This window comes from Limanda limanda, chromosome 8 (assembly GCF_963576545.1).
Source record: "Limanda limanda chromosome 8, fLimLim1.1, whole genome shotgun sequence".
Taxonomy (NCBI): domain Eukaryota; kingdom Metazoa; phylum Chordata; class Actinopteri; order Pleuronectiformes; family Pleuronectidae; genus Limanda; species Limanda limanda.
In genome coordinates, this window is record NC_083643.1 from 5,910,668 (window position 1) to 5,925,535 (window position 14,868).

Below are 14,868 nucleotides of genomic sequence, written 5' to 3' on the forward strand. Positions count from 1 at the left end.
CCATCAACAAGAAATATTTAAAAAATCTAAGTTTCATTCTTGAATTTCCACAGTGTACCACCTTTGACCAGCAGGGGGAGGCAGTGCACAAGGAAAACCCCAACCTCTCGTGAATTCAGCTTTAGCGTCAGCAGATTCGTCACATTTTAAATCTGCCCTGTACATAAAACACACTAATGAAAAAAAAAATCACATAATTTTTAAACTTCTTAAATTGTTTTGATTTTAATAATTTTGATTTAAATACGCAATCGATAACTTAAACTTTCCCAGAAAACGTAAGAAAGTGCTGCTGCTGTCACACAGCGGAACAGGAAGCAGTCAGCTGACGGACCCAAACAACAGCTCTGCTCTTCACACAGGAAATACATGAAAATACTGTTCATTCAAACTAAGGCAAGTCTGTTTAAATTATCTCCTTAATAAATCAAGCTCCTGTTTCCTGCTGGTTCACCACCAAGCTTCTTACTGGTTTCAATTCATCCGCTGGGAAGCTGAACCTGAGCTGTGCTGCTAGCTGACCTGGAGGAACGTGAACGAGCTAAAACAACATTAAAATCCACTTATTTAACACGTTGAATTCAGCAAATAGTGAGAAAACACTCGTCTGCTTCCGGTTAGTCACTAATAATATGTAAATACTAATGAAATGATCTCATTGTGTTGCTTAGTACAACATGTTGAAGTGTCCTTCCTGTGTTTTCAGCTGATGAACACTGGTCTTTTAAATAGATAGATCAGATCAGAAGTATTTTATTGCCAAGTACGTTTACACGTACAAGGAATTTGCTCTGGTTATAAGTGCATACAATGAACATAGAAACATAAAAACGCAATAAATACAACATACATAGGAGAGCAATACAAAATAGGAAACCAGTATATATTTACTCACTGTTTACTTCTTATCTACTCACTTTTTACCAATATTTATACAAAGTAACATTTATTTTGACATAAACATTTCTGAATAAAAATATATAAAAGATAAAAGATATAAAAAGTGAAGTAAAAAGTGAAATGCTAAATGCAAAACAGTGTCAGATTGCAATATGCAATGTAATGCAGTATAATATAATATGATATGATATAATGTGTTAATTTAACACATCCTAGAGGTGTGGGGGTGGAATAAAAGTCAGAGTCAGGTGGGGGTCCCGGGCATTGTTGATAAGGCCCACTGCAGACGGGAAGAAGCATTTTATTGATCCCAAATTGGGAAATTGTTGAAAAATTGGGACATATTTTTTTAATTTTCATATATTGGAAGTAGGGCTGGGCAAGTTAACTCGTTTTAATCGAGTTAACTCAAGTGATGAGTTAACTCGATTTTTTATCCGCCAATTATTTTCTTTTTTCCTGTTCTGCAGCAGCAACAGACTTTCACAAAATAAAAGCCTGACTTTCACAATAAAACAATAAATAATCAAACCTGAGTTAATGCGAGATAAAATAATTAATCAAGTTAACTCATCACTTGAGTTAACTCGATTGAAACGAGTTAACTTGCCCAGCCCTAATTGGAAGACACAACAGATGGGAGGTGATGCAGGCATCTCTGTATTTACACATTAGTTCACTTCTTGACCTCATAATAGTCAATTGGACCGTGCACCTTCATCATCTGGGGACTTTATGACACTTTCAAGCAGGATCTCCACACAGATCTGTGTTCAGTCACCTCCAGTCTAATTTCACTGTCACCTTCTGTTTTTCCAGCCGTGACCATGAAGAGGAACAAAGTCAAAACGGCCAGTGTTGCTGAGAAGGAGTTTGTGTTTGAGTTCAGGGCAGGAACACACAACTGTGTCCTCAAGGTGCCGCTGAGTTTTCCCGTACAAGAGAACATCAGCGACCTCCACGGACGCCTGATGCTGCTACACAAAATCCCCTGCTACATAGAAACCGGTGAGAGTTGTGTATTTGTAGAACTTCTTCTTTTCTTCTGCATTTCTCAATCTACACTTCTCCACTTCGTTTGCTGGGTTTGGCAAATCCCAAGTGTAATCCAACCCGACATTAACCATCTATATCCTAAACATAATCATTTATTCAGGGGAGCATGTGTCGTATCGTCTGTCTTCAAGTCTTTGTTCTTTCTCCAGAAACCAATTTCTAACCAGGAATGTAGGAAATAACAAAAGGATCATTATCATTATTACTGGCACTTTCAGCCGAGTGCCGTACCGTCTGTCCTCAGCTCACGTCTCTGTATCATCCATCTCAAATTTGTTATCCACATAAACACAGTTGGAAAGGGGGAAAATGAGATTTGGTTTATTTAAACCGAACCCAGTTAAATAATTTCACTTCAGACGCCTTCCTGGGAAAACGACAGTATTGCCAGCAGGCATGCTGTTAGTTTGAAATGTGAACGGATGGAATCTATCCAGCCCATTGATTTTGCAGTGTACCACTTGGCAGGCTTGGAAATGAAAACATTTTTTAAATGACTGGTTTTCTGCTGCGTGTGCATCTCTTCCTGTAGAGCTGAAAACTTCCCTCTCCAGCTTCATCGAGAGCGAGACCATCCTGGACTACGACAGGGAGGCGGAGCTGGCCCTGCAGAGACTCACCACAGGGGAAGTGGATGTAAACCAGCTCACTAATGCATGGACCAAGTCTTACATGGAGGTGATAACATATGTCAATGTGTTGTAGTGCCAAAAAATGCACCACAGTGTTTCTAATAGGTGTTTATAGTTATAGCACAAGATCTCATATCAATATATCTTAAATCATGGAAGGCTTCAGACGTATCTGGTGTTGTGATATGTTTGTGAACGTGTTTGGCTTCAAAATTTATAATTAGGGGCCGAGCACTGACATCAAAGGTGTCAGGTGAGACCCTATTGAAATTGTAAGGATTATTATTATTATTCAGGCAAATTAATTGGCTTTTTGAGGGCGTTACCATGCTCAACTTCTTAAATTTGCAGAAAATTAGAAAGTGGTGAAAATTTACGTATTCTGAAGGAATTTTCAATGGGCGTCGCAAAATGGCTCAACGGTGCCCCCCCGAGACCCCTGGAACGTGTTCACATTGACCGGTCTTCACAAAAATCGATACACAGGTGTATCATGACCAAACAAACAAAAAAGTATTTAGTTGCAATTGGAAAAACACAACAGGAAGCCTGCTATTTTGCATTTGGTGGCCATTTTGGCCATATTCCACATTTTTACTTTGATGTACTTGTACCAGGGCTTTTATCGGATCAACTTCAAATTGAGATGAGTGTCACAACAAGAAGGAGATAAAAAGTGACTGACAGATTTTTTTTTCGTCACACGGTGTGACCGTGGCGTGGCGTCAAAGTTCGATTACACGCCATTAAAACACGATGTTCTGGCCAATAAAACACGATGTTCTGTAACGCGGACATACATGGACCATGAATCCTTTGATGCTGAGCCGTAAACAAACAACTCCACTCCTGCAGTGTCAGTCTTCCTAGTTCATATTATTATTTATTGGCGCAATGTTAATGAGATCAACATGAAGGAATCTTGACTTTTCAGACTCTGTCCAACATTACGATTACATTCATTTACTGCAAGAAAACAACATTACTTGATTCTATATCCACATTCCTAAAGTTCTGTGAAAAAATGTCTATTAATAATGTGGACAGCGTGCTTTATTCTTGGCAGGTGTTCCGTAAAGTTAATTTCAGACGCTGGCTCCTCATCGCGCCCTGATCGTATATCCACTACTCGGTGCTTCTGTAGTATCACAGCCGGGTGTTTCGGAAGTGTCCTCCTGTGCTCTCTCTAACTTCAGGCTAGTCATGGGCCATTAAAGCAATTCAGAGAGAAGTAGCGCTGCGCATGTGTAGATTGATTATTCATGAGTTCTGGAGAGAAACAAAAAATCTCATTACATAAGCCCATGTGCTGCATTTAATGTCTCTCTGACTCATTACACTTGGCCACACTTGGCTGCATTTCTTCCCAGAGATTCCAATATGTGGTGGCGGTTGCACATATTTGATAATGGAGTCATCACTTATACATTACGGATCAATAGAAAACAAGGCGTCTGGTGAGACATGGAGTGGACTTTGTGGTTTTTCTAATTAAATTAAGTAGGGTCGGCTCAATCATGCACTTCTTTGGAGGTGATACTCTTATTTCATGTTTAACGATGGTCAATAAGATCGTTTGGTTTTATAGAAAAAACAAACTAACACTGATAAGAAGTCGGCGGCCGCCTCGGCTCATGTCGTGCCCCCCCCCCCTCAGGCCCACTGCACTCGGACATTTACGACACTTGGCTGCGTCTCGACTTTTTACTGCAGCCGCACAGAAATACACATGGAATCTTTCTAGAGTCCGTCGTGTTTGTGGACTGAAGATTCCTCAGCCTGTATAAATAGAGGAGTTTCGGATTCTGAATACTGGTTCTGTTGCTTCTCTAATTATGGATCATCTGTCCGGAGCAAAACCTTTTATGTGTTTATGCTGCATTTTCCCTTCTTGTCAACAGAGGGAACACTTGTTATTATTAATCAGCTAATCACCCAGGATGTTGTGTCATATAAACCCTGCAGTGAAATGTTTGTATTTTATGTTATCATTTTGAAGTAGTTCTTTTCTTTCCTCCGTCACGGTTTCAGACGACACTGGAACACGCTCGGCCCGAAGAGCCCAGTTGGGACGAGGACTTTGCCGATGTGTACCACGAGCTCATCCACTCCCCCGCCTCAGATACTCTACTCAACTTGGAGCACAACTACTTTGTGAGCATCTCCGAGCTCATCAGTGAGAGAGACATGGAGCTTAAAAAGCTCCAGGAGAGGTGGGTATTAGGGATTATTGCTTAGCGTCATTATACATTTGCATAGTACACACACATATTCCTATATTTAAAGATTTTTTTCTGTTGGACAGGCAAGCAGCTGAAATGGACAAGGTGATGCACGAGCTGGGGAATACTTTGAGCGACCAGGATGTGAATGCAGTGGCGTCTCAGCATTTTGACGCACAGCAGGTAAATTAATGTAAAGTCCTAATCTCTGCGACATGTAAACAGGAATATGAATGGAATATTCAAACATCATAATCAGAGTAATGTCCTATTCAGAATAAAATCGATAGCCTGATTATTGGCGTCCTTGTAAACATAGTCACTGTCTTTCGCAAACAGGTGCTGGAGAACAAGTGGGCGAGTGAGCTGAGACAAGTTACTGAGATTCAGAAGCAGGAGTATCAGGGCTGGGTGATCAAGCTGCACCAGGATTTACAGAAATCCAAAGACAGCAGCATAATAAAGTGAGTTTCTTTGGTTGGTTCTGTGTAAACTCGTATATAGCAACAGTTGCATTTGTGTGTAAACTGAAATATAATCTCTGTACACACAGGCTCACTTTACACCCATATACACCCAGACAGGCGTTTTCAGGTCTGAGATAATAAATGCTGGTAGAAAAAGAAAAGCCGCAGTTCCAACATGGATTAATGAAACCTGCAGATGCAGCGGCGTCAGGTGGGATTGTGAAAGGCAGCGATCGAGAGACACGTCTTTACCCACTGACAGTTTGGCGTAGAGGCTCGGGCTTGTCTCTGCTTTGAGATTTAACTTAATCTACGTGTATAGGTTATTTGTACTGTGATTAAGCCTAGAAGAAGGGTGGTAATAAAGCTTTCACTTGGAGCTTGGCGATCAAACAATAACAAAGATTATCGCAATATATATGAAATACTTAAATATTCCTTCTGTGATCTTTGTCATTGGAAAAGTCTCTGTCTTCCATCTTTGCTCGAGGTCAGTCTGACCCTCGACAAACACGCAGCAGTTTTAATCAAAAACTTGACGTGTCTGCTGGCTTCTTGAAGCACAGGCGACATTTACATATTAATTGAAGTGATATCAAGAGGTCAGAAACTCATCTCAGTTTGACTGATGCTTAGCTCGGCAGGATCAGTTATGACTGACATCTAGAACCAATAATCTAAAAGGGGTTATCAGTTTTATTTATCAGGTTTCTTTACAGTTCTGAAGGTCTCAACCTTAATATGTCAAGTGCCTTGAGATTCTGTATATATATGATGATTTCGCGCTATACAAATAAAATTGAATTAGAATTAGTAAAGTCGCACTGCAGATTCAGATCCGGGTCTCACACTCATCCTCTTCTGTTATTGGCTCATCCATCAAAACCCAAACACAGAAAACAGCAGGCTAACAGCTTCTCAGACAATGTGCTACATAATTTGTTCTTCTTCATGACAAATATCTTGTCATGTGTAGATGTGGACTTAAAACATTTACATGAGCACTTTGAGAAGTCGCACTTTCAGTTAAAGTTTTTGGAAATGTGCCAACATTTCAGGTTGGACATTTGTTGAGGAAAAGTGAAAGGTGCCTTATAAGCTCAATGATATAATTTTTCTTTATTTGTGGTCTTCCTGAGACTATAATGTATATGTGCTGTTTATGTTGTATTTATTAGCTTTGTTAACTGACTGTTTTTTTATGCATGATTGAAAACTAGTGAGGAGCTCAAGATGCAGCCGAACCAAATGTCAGAGGTCGCAGATTCTGGCTCGAGGATGTTTGAGGAGCAGTCTCAGCTGGAGGAAAGCTTCACCATACACCTGGGTGACTGACGGCCTGCCCCAAATACTCTGCTTTAGATACATAGTTTAGTGATGATATACCATGACATTTATGGAACTACAGGTGTGTAATGTGCAAATTTCTTTTAAGCAGGAGCACAATTGAAGACGATGCACAACCTGCGGCTGGTCCGGGCGGACGTGCTGGATTTCTGCAAACACCGGCACCACGGCAGCAGTGGAGCCAAGCTGCGGCGTCTGCAGACGGCTCTTTCCCTGTACTCCTCTTCTCTCTGTGGTCTGGTGCTGCTGGTCGACAACAGGGTCAACTCCTACAGCGGCATCAAGAGAGGTCGGGGGAATATCTTGAATGTCATATAATGTAACCATGATTTTCGTAGATGGGCAGATGATGGTTTTGTTCTGTGGGAATGTAAGACTTTGTTATGGAACCAGTGATTAACATTTTTTAGCTGCTTGTGACTCTGGTTTTCTTTACTGGGAGAATAACACTGTATATTCACACATCTTGAAGTCTTTTCTTTTAAGACCAGGCACTCAGGTTCATTAAGTATTTATAGTTTTTTTTTTTAAAGCAGGAATGTGGAGGCAGAGTCACAGAAATCAGCTCCTTGGAAGATTTTAAACTGGCGGAGATAATCGTTTAGCTTCAGTAGTGGAACACTTCTCATTCATGATTTCCACTCCTGGTCTCTTTTCTGCTGACTTGTAGACTTTGCGACTGTGGCGAAGGAGTGCACGGACTTCCACTTCCTCTGTCTGGAAGAGCAGCTGGAGGAGGTGCAGCAGGTGGAGCTGTACGCCAGAGCGCAGCGGAGCAGCAAGCAGAAGGATAAGCCCGGTTAGACTTGTTGCTGCACATTCTCATTAAGCTGTAATGTACATAGAACGTTCGAGGAGAAAGAGAAGCTTTGTGAAGCGGAGGGTCGCACTGCTCTCATCGTGGATGCACCAGAAAATGAAGTGTAGCTAGTGACCTGCAAAGACACGACTGAAACTAACTGATTATTCTAGACGGCCAGGATGCATTTTTAAGCAACCAGCTATGCATTATGAATTCCTGGACCAATAATGTAATCTATACACTTGTTGAGTCATGCTACTGTGACACAAATCTGCATGATTCGACTTGTAGTTAAAATTTAATTCACTTAGATTTTGATTTTAAATTTGTGTGATTTCCTTGTATGTTGAAACCAGAAATTAGATTTGTATCATTATTTCATTACAGAGATTCATAGGAATGGAGGTGACGATAAGAACAAAAACGTAGAAAGAAATCCCGCCAACATCTTACCAGGTAACGGTTATCAAAATATTTCATCACATGCACAAATCACTGATTTATTGATCCTTCAGTATTAGACGATGGCAGTTGTGTATCTTTTCTTCCTGTCCATCTTTTAATTCATCCCCTTTAACTTCCTCCAGGCGAGTTCTACATCTCTCGTCACTCCAACCTGTCCGAGGTCCACTCCGTCTTCCACCTGTGTGTGGACGACAACGTCCGCTCAGGGAACATCACGGCGAGGGACCCGGCCATCATGGGATTGAGGAACATCCTGAAGGTTTGCTGTACACACGACATCACCACCGTCACCGTGCCTCTGCTGCTGGTCCACGACATGTCAGAGGTGAGAATAACTGGAAGAGCTTTTCTGTGTATTGATAGTGCCATTTCCTGTGACACTTCAAACACACACGTCATCCATTAGCTACACTGCTTATCCTTTGAGGGTCGTGGGTATGACAGTAGTTATCTGATCCAAGTTTATGGAGAAACAGTCATGCATTGTGATGGTTGCTGTAGATAGTGTGGTGGTTGCCACAAACAAATCAACATGTGGACACTGAGAACCATAGAAATATGTTTGTGAAACTCTTAACTGTCTCTCAGAAATGTGGCCCAGGACGCATTTCTGTTCACACAGCGAAAAGAAAAATGGTCACTTGCATCCCAGACCACCTCTGAATGTGGTTGAAGTGATCAGGACTCAGGGAGCATTTGTTTGCGTTCAGAACTTTGACGGAGGAATGGTTTTTACAGTGTAACCATGATTGTGTTTGGTACTTGTACGACTTTCAGTGGAACTTCAAAACAAGTATTTTGATTTGAGAGATTTTGGATATCTTGTTTAATAAGGTTAGTGATTCCCCACCAGTGGTAGTTGCATCCCACTGACGGAGAGCTCTGCTAATGCCAGGGTTTGTAAAAAATTTGATTTTCCCATCACAGTCATTTTTTCCATGTTGCTGTCTCTGCCCATCTATACTGACATGCAGCCGCGGAGTTTTCCAACTAAAATGAGGCCAAACTTAAACATGAAGTGAGGACAGAGCCCCTGATTCAGCTCTTGAATCAACATTAACTCTACAAGCATATACTCCTTTATCTGTTATTGTACATCTTTCTTTTGAATGACGAAAACCTGCTGGCCACACATGTTGTCATGTTCCTAATGAATTGTGCAGTGACAGTCTGCCTCTGCTTGTTTACTCACTGCGTCGACACGGCCTGTCAGGCCTTGGCTGTGACCTACAGCCTACAACTTAACGCTTCCCAGGTTTAAATCCAGAAGGGCAAAGCAGAGTGTCGTAAACTTTTGTGTTTACTTAGTGCCTCGGAGTGTATTGAGTCTGACCTCACACAGGAGAGGAGAGTACAGAGGACGCCTTCAGTGCTCAGGGCTCAGGCAGATATTAAGTCAATTTGAGACCCACTTTTCTTTTATATCTGGAAATTGGAAAATCTTATATTTGATTTAGTCTGCTGAAAATCAATTGAATTGGGATTTCTTCCCAAGCTGCAGCTCTCTCTTGGTTCTTAAGCTGAGTAAAAATTAAATCACAACGCACTGAGGATCCGATCCCATCCGACGGAGAGTAAACCCTCGGCAAGGCTGAACCTCGAGTGCACTCGTGCCACGACAAGCCCGGCGTCTAATCAAGATTCTTTGTTTACATAACCAAAGTCGTCTAACTTCTGAAGCCTCGAGAACCAGAGGATCTTTAATTGATAGCTCCTGGCCCCAAAACCTTCCATCTGTCATCCTCTGCTCTGTCCTGTGGAGAGGTTTGCCTGTTTCTACAAGCCTATTCATGTGTTTTGGTGTTAAAACAACTGGCATAGATTTGTGTCTAGATCAACTACAGGGTGCAGTCAAAACACAACAGGCCTGTGCCTCATATTCTTATTTTCAGATGGGTTTTTTCTGTGAGAGCATTTGGATTTTGAGGAAAAAGTAAGAGAAGAAATGCTCTATCACAGATGTTTGAAAGTAGAGGCACTTAGAAACATTAGTCACAATATCTTGTTGCTAATGTGTTAAATAAGCTTTGATCAAACCAGTGCAGTTTATCTTGAGGGCAACACGGTTAATGACACAGTTGACATGGTTCTAAACATGATGAGCCTCGCCTCCAGTTCATGGGTTCAGTTTGTTGACTCGAGGTGGGAGCAACATATTTCCCAGTAGGTGAAAGGGTGTGTGTGTGCGTGTGTGTGTGTGTGTGTGTGTGTGTGTGTGTGTGTGTGTGTGTGTGTGTGTGTGTGTGTGTGTGTGTGTGTGTGTGTGTGTGTGTGTGTGTGTGTGTGTGAGTGTGAGTGTGTGTCTGTCTCTTGCTCTGGGCTGCAGAGATGAAGACACGCTGAGGTCACTGTCGACCGCCTGGAGCCTAAAACACTTAAAATAGACAGTAGATAAAAAGTGACGTCTGCAAGAAGCAAAACAAGCCAATTCTAAACTACTTCTTAAGCATCAATATCTTCACTTGACAAGAGGCTTTGCGTTCAACTTAGTTAATTTGAAATATACACAGAATCTAATTAAAATACTAGTAAGACTCTGAACAACATTAATTTGTCTCAAACAAAAGATTAATATACATAATTACACAGTAGAGCTTTATCTTTAAATTGACACTAACGGAATTTTTGATTCTATAAAAGTTTATAAATTTCAACCCTCTGTCCTTTCTATTCATTTTCTTTTCCAGATGTATTACATGATACAGATTTGTAACTTTAACATGATTTATTTATAACTTAATTTCATATTAAACACATCCAACTAAATCATCAGTTTTCTCCTGTCCTCTCTCATCGGTCTGCAGGAGATGACCATTCCCTGGTGTCTGAAACGAGCCGAGCTGGTCTTCAAATGTGTCAAAGGTAAGAGATGGAAGCCAGGTTCTTTAGTTTGGAAACATTAATACTGTTAAAATGTACTGTATTGTATTGTGCCCAGTGTCAGTGTCTAGAAAACATAAACCACATGACTGCAGTTGTTTCTGACTTCAGTTAGAAATCAGATAAAACTGATCAGCTGTTTAAAACATGAACAACATCTGACAACATCTTTATTTAAACGATTCAGACACGTCCACTGACAACACTGTAAATATACCATAATACATTGCAAATTAGCAACGTAATGTGCTTGTCACTCTCTCAGTCCTCAGTTCTCACGTCTGTTTTTCGAAGTTTGTATCACTTTGAAAACATATTTTAGTCATACATTTAAGTCCAGGCACGTTTTGGAAAGTGGGTGCACAAAATAACGAAAATCTCACAACACATTAGATCCACGGAACATTACAAATTGATATTATACAGGGGAAGAAAATATCATTAACTTTCCATCTATTTTATTTGCAGGCTTCATGATGGAGATGGCCTCTTGGGACGGTGGCATATCGCGCACGGTTCAGTTCCTAGTGCCGAAGGTAAAGCAGGAATGGAACCACTTTAGATTTATGGTTTCTCTTTTTACAGCTTAGCTGTCACAAAAAAATCATCCTTTGAGTAATTTCCTGCTCGCAAAGCTTGATGTTGAATTCAACAGAAATTAGGCCCCATGTGTACACAGCATCACAAAGGGCACACCTGGTCTTACAGTGCATACCTCTGAACGCAGACCGAGAAGAAAGGCAGCATGAAAAGCATGTGATAAATTATAGATAATAGAGCTTGAGGTTCTCTGCACCGGTGTTTACCGTGCTGTGATAAAAGAAAGCTCATACACTCATCGGTATAAATGTGTGTCAGCAATGGGATTAAGGTGAAGCTTTCTCCAACCGAGGTTTAATCTTGAGTTTACGTAGAAATCTGGGTTTAAGACGGAAATATTCCAGGTCAACTTTTGAACAAGGTTTTCTTGTAAGTAGCTGTGACCTCGGTGCTGGTTGCTGGTTGTTTTATTCGGGGCTTAGCTGGATGCTGTGGACCTACGGTGCTTGTGGTTTGTCAGGAAGGCAGCAGAGCCTATAGCATGATCTTGTGTTGACAGGTTAAGATGATAAAAACCAGCGGCATCAAAGCGCTCTGACTGAACGGGCTTCCTGTCAGCTACATGCTCAGACACCATTCAAAATAGCAGCCTACTGAAACAGCATTGTTTTCCCCACCTCAAAGACACACAGCGGCTAAATATAAACACGGTTACTCTTTAAAGATTAATACTTAACATTCTTATTTGACGGGGTATGTTCGCCCATTAGGAGTTTACAGCTGCCGGAGATGGAATCGTTTCAGCATCTTGACAACTGTTCCGTCGGGAGATAAAAAGACCCGGTGGTGTTGAGCTGAAGGGCAGCGGAGGGGCTACGGACCCCCGGCTGTACACAAACAGTCCAGATGGATTTAACTGGTTCCCTTCCATTGTCAGTGTGTGGGTGAAAATGTTGTTTATTACACTCCGCCAGTGGGGGTTATGGTTTTGCGTTTGTTTGTGTGTTAGTTAGCAGGACTACGCAAGTAGGTGCTGTGTTTTCCACTTTCTTTACCATAGAGAATAATTCATGGATCTCAATGAAAACAACCAGACATGTTAAGGGGACTTATATTTAAGGGTGTGCAATTTGGTGCAGATGCAAATAAAAAAATTGGGGTTTAGTGAAATTAAATTTGGGTTTCATAAGGAAACAGTTTTGCCCTTCTTGTGTTTTTCTTCTTTTCTAATTAGTGATACAGAAATCTCATCCCCCTCGATGCTCACTCACTGTCTGTCTCTCTTTGTTCCTCTTTGTATTCACAGAGTATCTCAGAGGAAATGTTCTACCAGTTGAGCAACATGCTGCCTCAGATCTTCCGTGTGTCCTCCACCCTGACTCTCACCTCGAAGCCCTGATGGACGGCAGAGATGAACCACACAGGGTCGCTCAGATAACAGACACTCGTTGGTCTCAACAGCTTTGACCAGTTATGTTGCTCGTTTGTTCTGGAACGGATGATTTGGAACTGACGTGGTGATTTTTGCAGAACAGCCCATAAACCCCCCTGCTCACTTTTTAAAATTACACCAGATGGGTGAAAATTGGGGCGGGATATTACGATGCCATTCCCGCACTTGCAGTCGAGGTGTAAATGGGATTTTAAATTAGAAGAGACATTTTTATGCAGTCGATGAGCCTTGTTATTTTTTTTATGCACCTACACACGTTATGAATACTTCTAATTGGAACGAGTGGGACGGGTCTACTGGAAGCCGTGGCTCACCCTCAAAGCAAGCTGCTGCAATTATTACTTCAAGCTTCCAGGGTGTGGTTCTGGTGACAGAGTTTTATGACATCAGCCCACCAGTGCCGCGAGGATACCAGTTTCCCTTTAAAGCTGCAAACTGTAACTTCCCTCATGTTCCAGCTCCACCGTAACGGAGCAGCTGCAGTTGTTTCGGTTGAAGTCGCTCAGTGTAATGTCGCCAAAGAAGGTAATGACGTAAATGTGAAGCATTGTTTACTATAGTGATGAAGAGGAGTCAGGCACTGGCAGTTTGACCTGGAGTTAGCGCCCATGCTAAATGTGACGTTTGCAGTATTATCCCCTACATTACCATAGACACAGGTATAAATGGCTTTTGAAATGGTTCTTTTCTCCTCTTGATGACCATTCATAGCACTTCACAGCACAGTTTTGCCATTCAACCATTCATACAGTGCATTAATGTGCAGAACTTTCTATATCACACATCGCTCACAAGCTGCTGGCACAGCCCTCGGAGGCAATTTGGGGGTTCAGTGTCTTGCCCAAGGATGCAGGAGACTGGGATCCGACTGCCAACCCTCTGGTTAGTGTGGTTGGTGAGTGTGAGCGGACGAGCCGCTCTACCCTCACTTTGACTAGAAAGCACGTATAGAGCTTATACTTCTGCCAAGGCCCTATAGTCCCCTTAAATTCAATCAGGCTGCATCCAACTGCAAACACTCATCTTACACAGTCCCTTAGATATGCAGTTTTCAAAAAGCCATGAGTTATTCCCTGGGAAACTACTGACAATGTCAAAAAATAGAGAGTGATAAAAAAGTCTTGGGTTTGGCCACGGATCCAGAGCCGCACTAACATTTAATGGGTCCTCCCCTGACTTGTACCACATTTCAGCCGTCATATGTGTTTTGCACTGTAATCCTGAGGGCAGTTGGCAGAATGTGTGAGCTGTGGGTCTTCTACAGAGAAGTGATGTTTACTTGGCTCTTCTCGTCCCAAAGACGAATGACACTGCTGCTGAAATGAGCGATGTGCAGGTGTTTTTCTACTGCATTGCAGTAACTTGTAGCAAGGATCATTCTTTGTGTGTGAGTGTGTGAGAGCACGTGTGGTCCCTCCCCTGTTCCTCTGTCAACAGCAGATGGCACTGTTCCTAAAGACTGATGTGTGTGAAAGAGGCGACTTCACTGACACTTACAAGCTTATTTTGTATGAGGTAAAGTCCTAATGAGATTGAAAATGAAATAAATCTAACATTAGTGTAAATTTATCTTGAGCGAGCTCAGCCTCAGTTGTCCTGTCTCCACTGGTAAATGTTTAAACACTTGAATTTACGATTGTGTGTATTGTGTATATTCACTGTACAGTATATGTTTACATTTTTATGTCTATTAAAAATAGTTGTATCCACTACACAGATTTGATGTAAATTCTTCATGAAAGTCACGAGAAGCACATGACAGTTTCCCATTTTGGATAATGAGGTTTTTCTTCAGCCCTTTGCCACCAGCGAAGCACGTCTGGTGGCATTCTGCTCAGCGTTTTATTTACTGTTGATGTCTTATCCTCAGGAACATAATCTCTCTGAAGTTAATAATCCTTGTCATTCATCTGAATTACATTCCGGCACATCTAACGGCTTCTAAGCCCTTTCAGACAGACTGAAGTCAATTCAGCTCGTCAGAAAGTTTACCACAGTCACGTTCGCTGGTGGTATTAGGCTGATTAAAAGAGCTGAGAGTGTGGCCATCACAGCAAGTTGCCTTCTCCTCTTTCAGGATAAACAAGATGGCCAGCGGTCCCCG

At 41.7% G+C, this 14,868-nt stretch overlaps 1 protein-coding gene across 2 annotated transcripts; it reads left to right on the forward strand.

The window, feature by feature from the left end:
- Positions 1-1,718: 1,718 nt before the first annotated feature.
- Positions 1,719-14,474, forward strand: c8h12orf4 (chromosome 8 C12orf4 homolog). 2 transcript variants are annotated; one of them, XM_061076500.1, is made up of 13 exons: positions 1,719-1,908; positions 2,489-2,634; positions 4,620-4,801; positions 4,894-4,993; positions 5,150-5,274; positions 6,498-6,604; positions 6,716-6,913; positions 7,295-7,423; positions 7,814-7,882; positions 8,014-8,216; positions 10,696-10,753; positions 11,240-11,307; positions 12,618-14,474. In XM_061076500.1, the coding sequence occupies exons 1-13, from the start codon at positions 1,728-1,730 to the stop codon at positions 12,708-12,710; spliced, it is 1,659 nt and encodes a 552-aa protein (XP_060932483.1). In that variant the 5' UTR covers positions 1,719-1,727; the 3' UTR covers positions 12,711-14,474. The 2 variants fall into 2 exon arrangements, with proteins under 2 accessions (XP_060932483.1, XP_060932481.1); XM_061076498.1 differs by having other exon boundaries at positions 1,723-1,908; positions 6,713-6,913.
- The last annotated feature ends 394 nt before the right edge of the window (positions 14,475-14,868 follow it).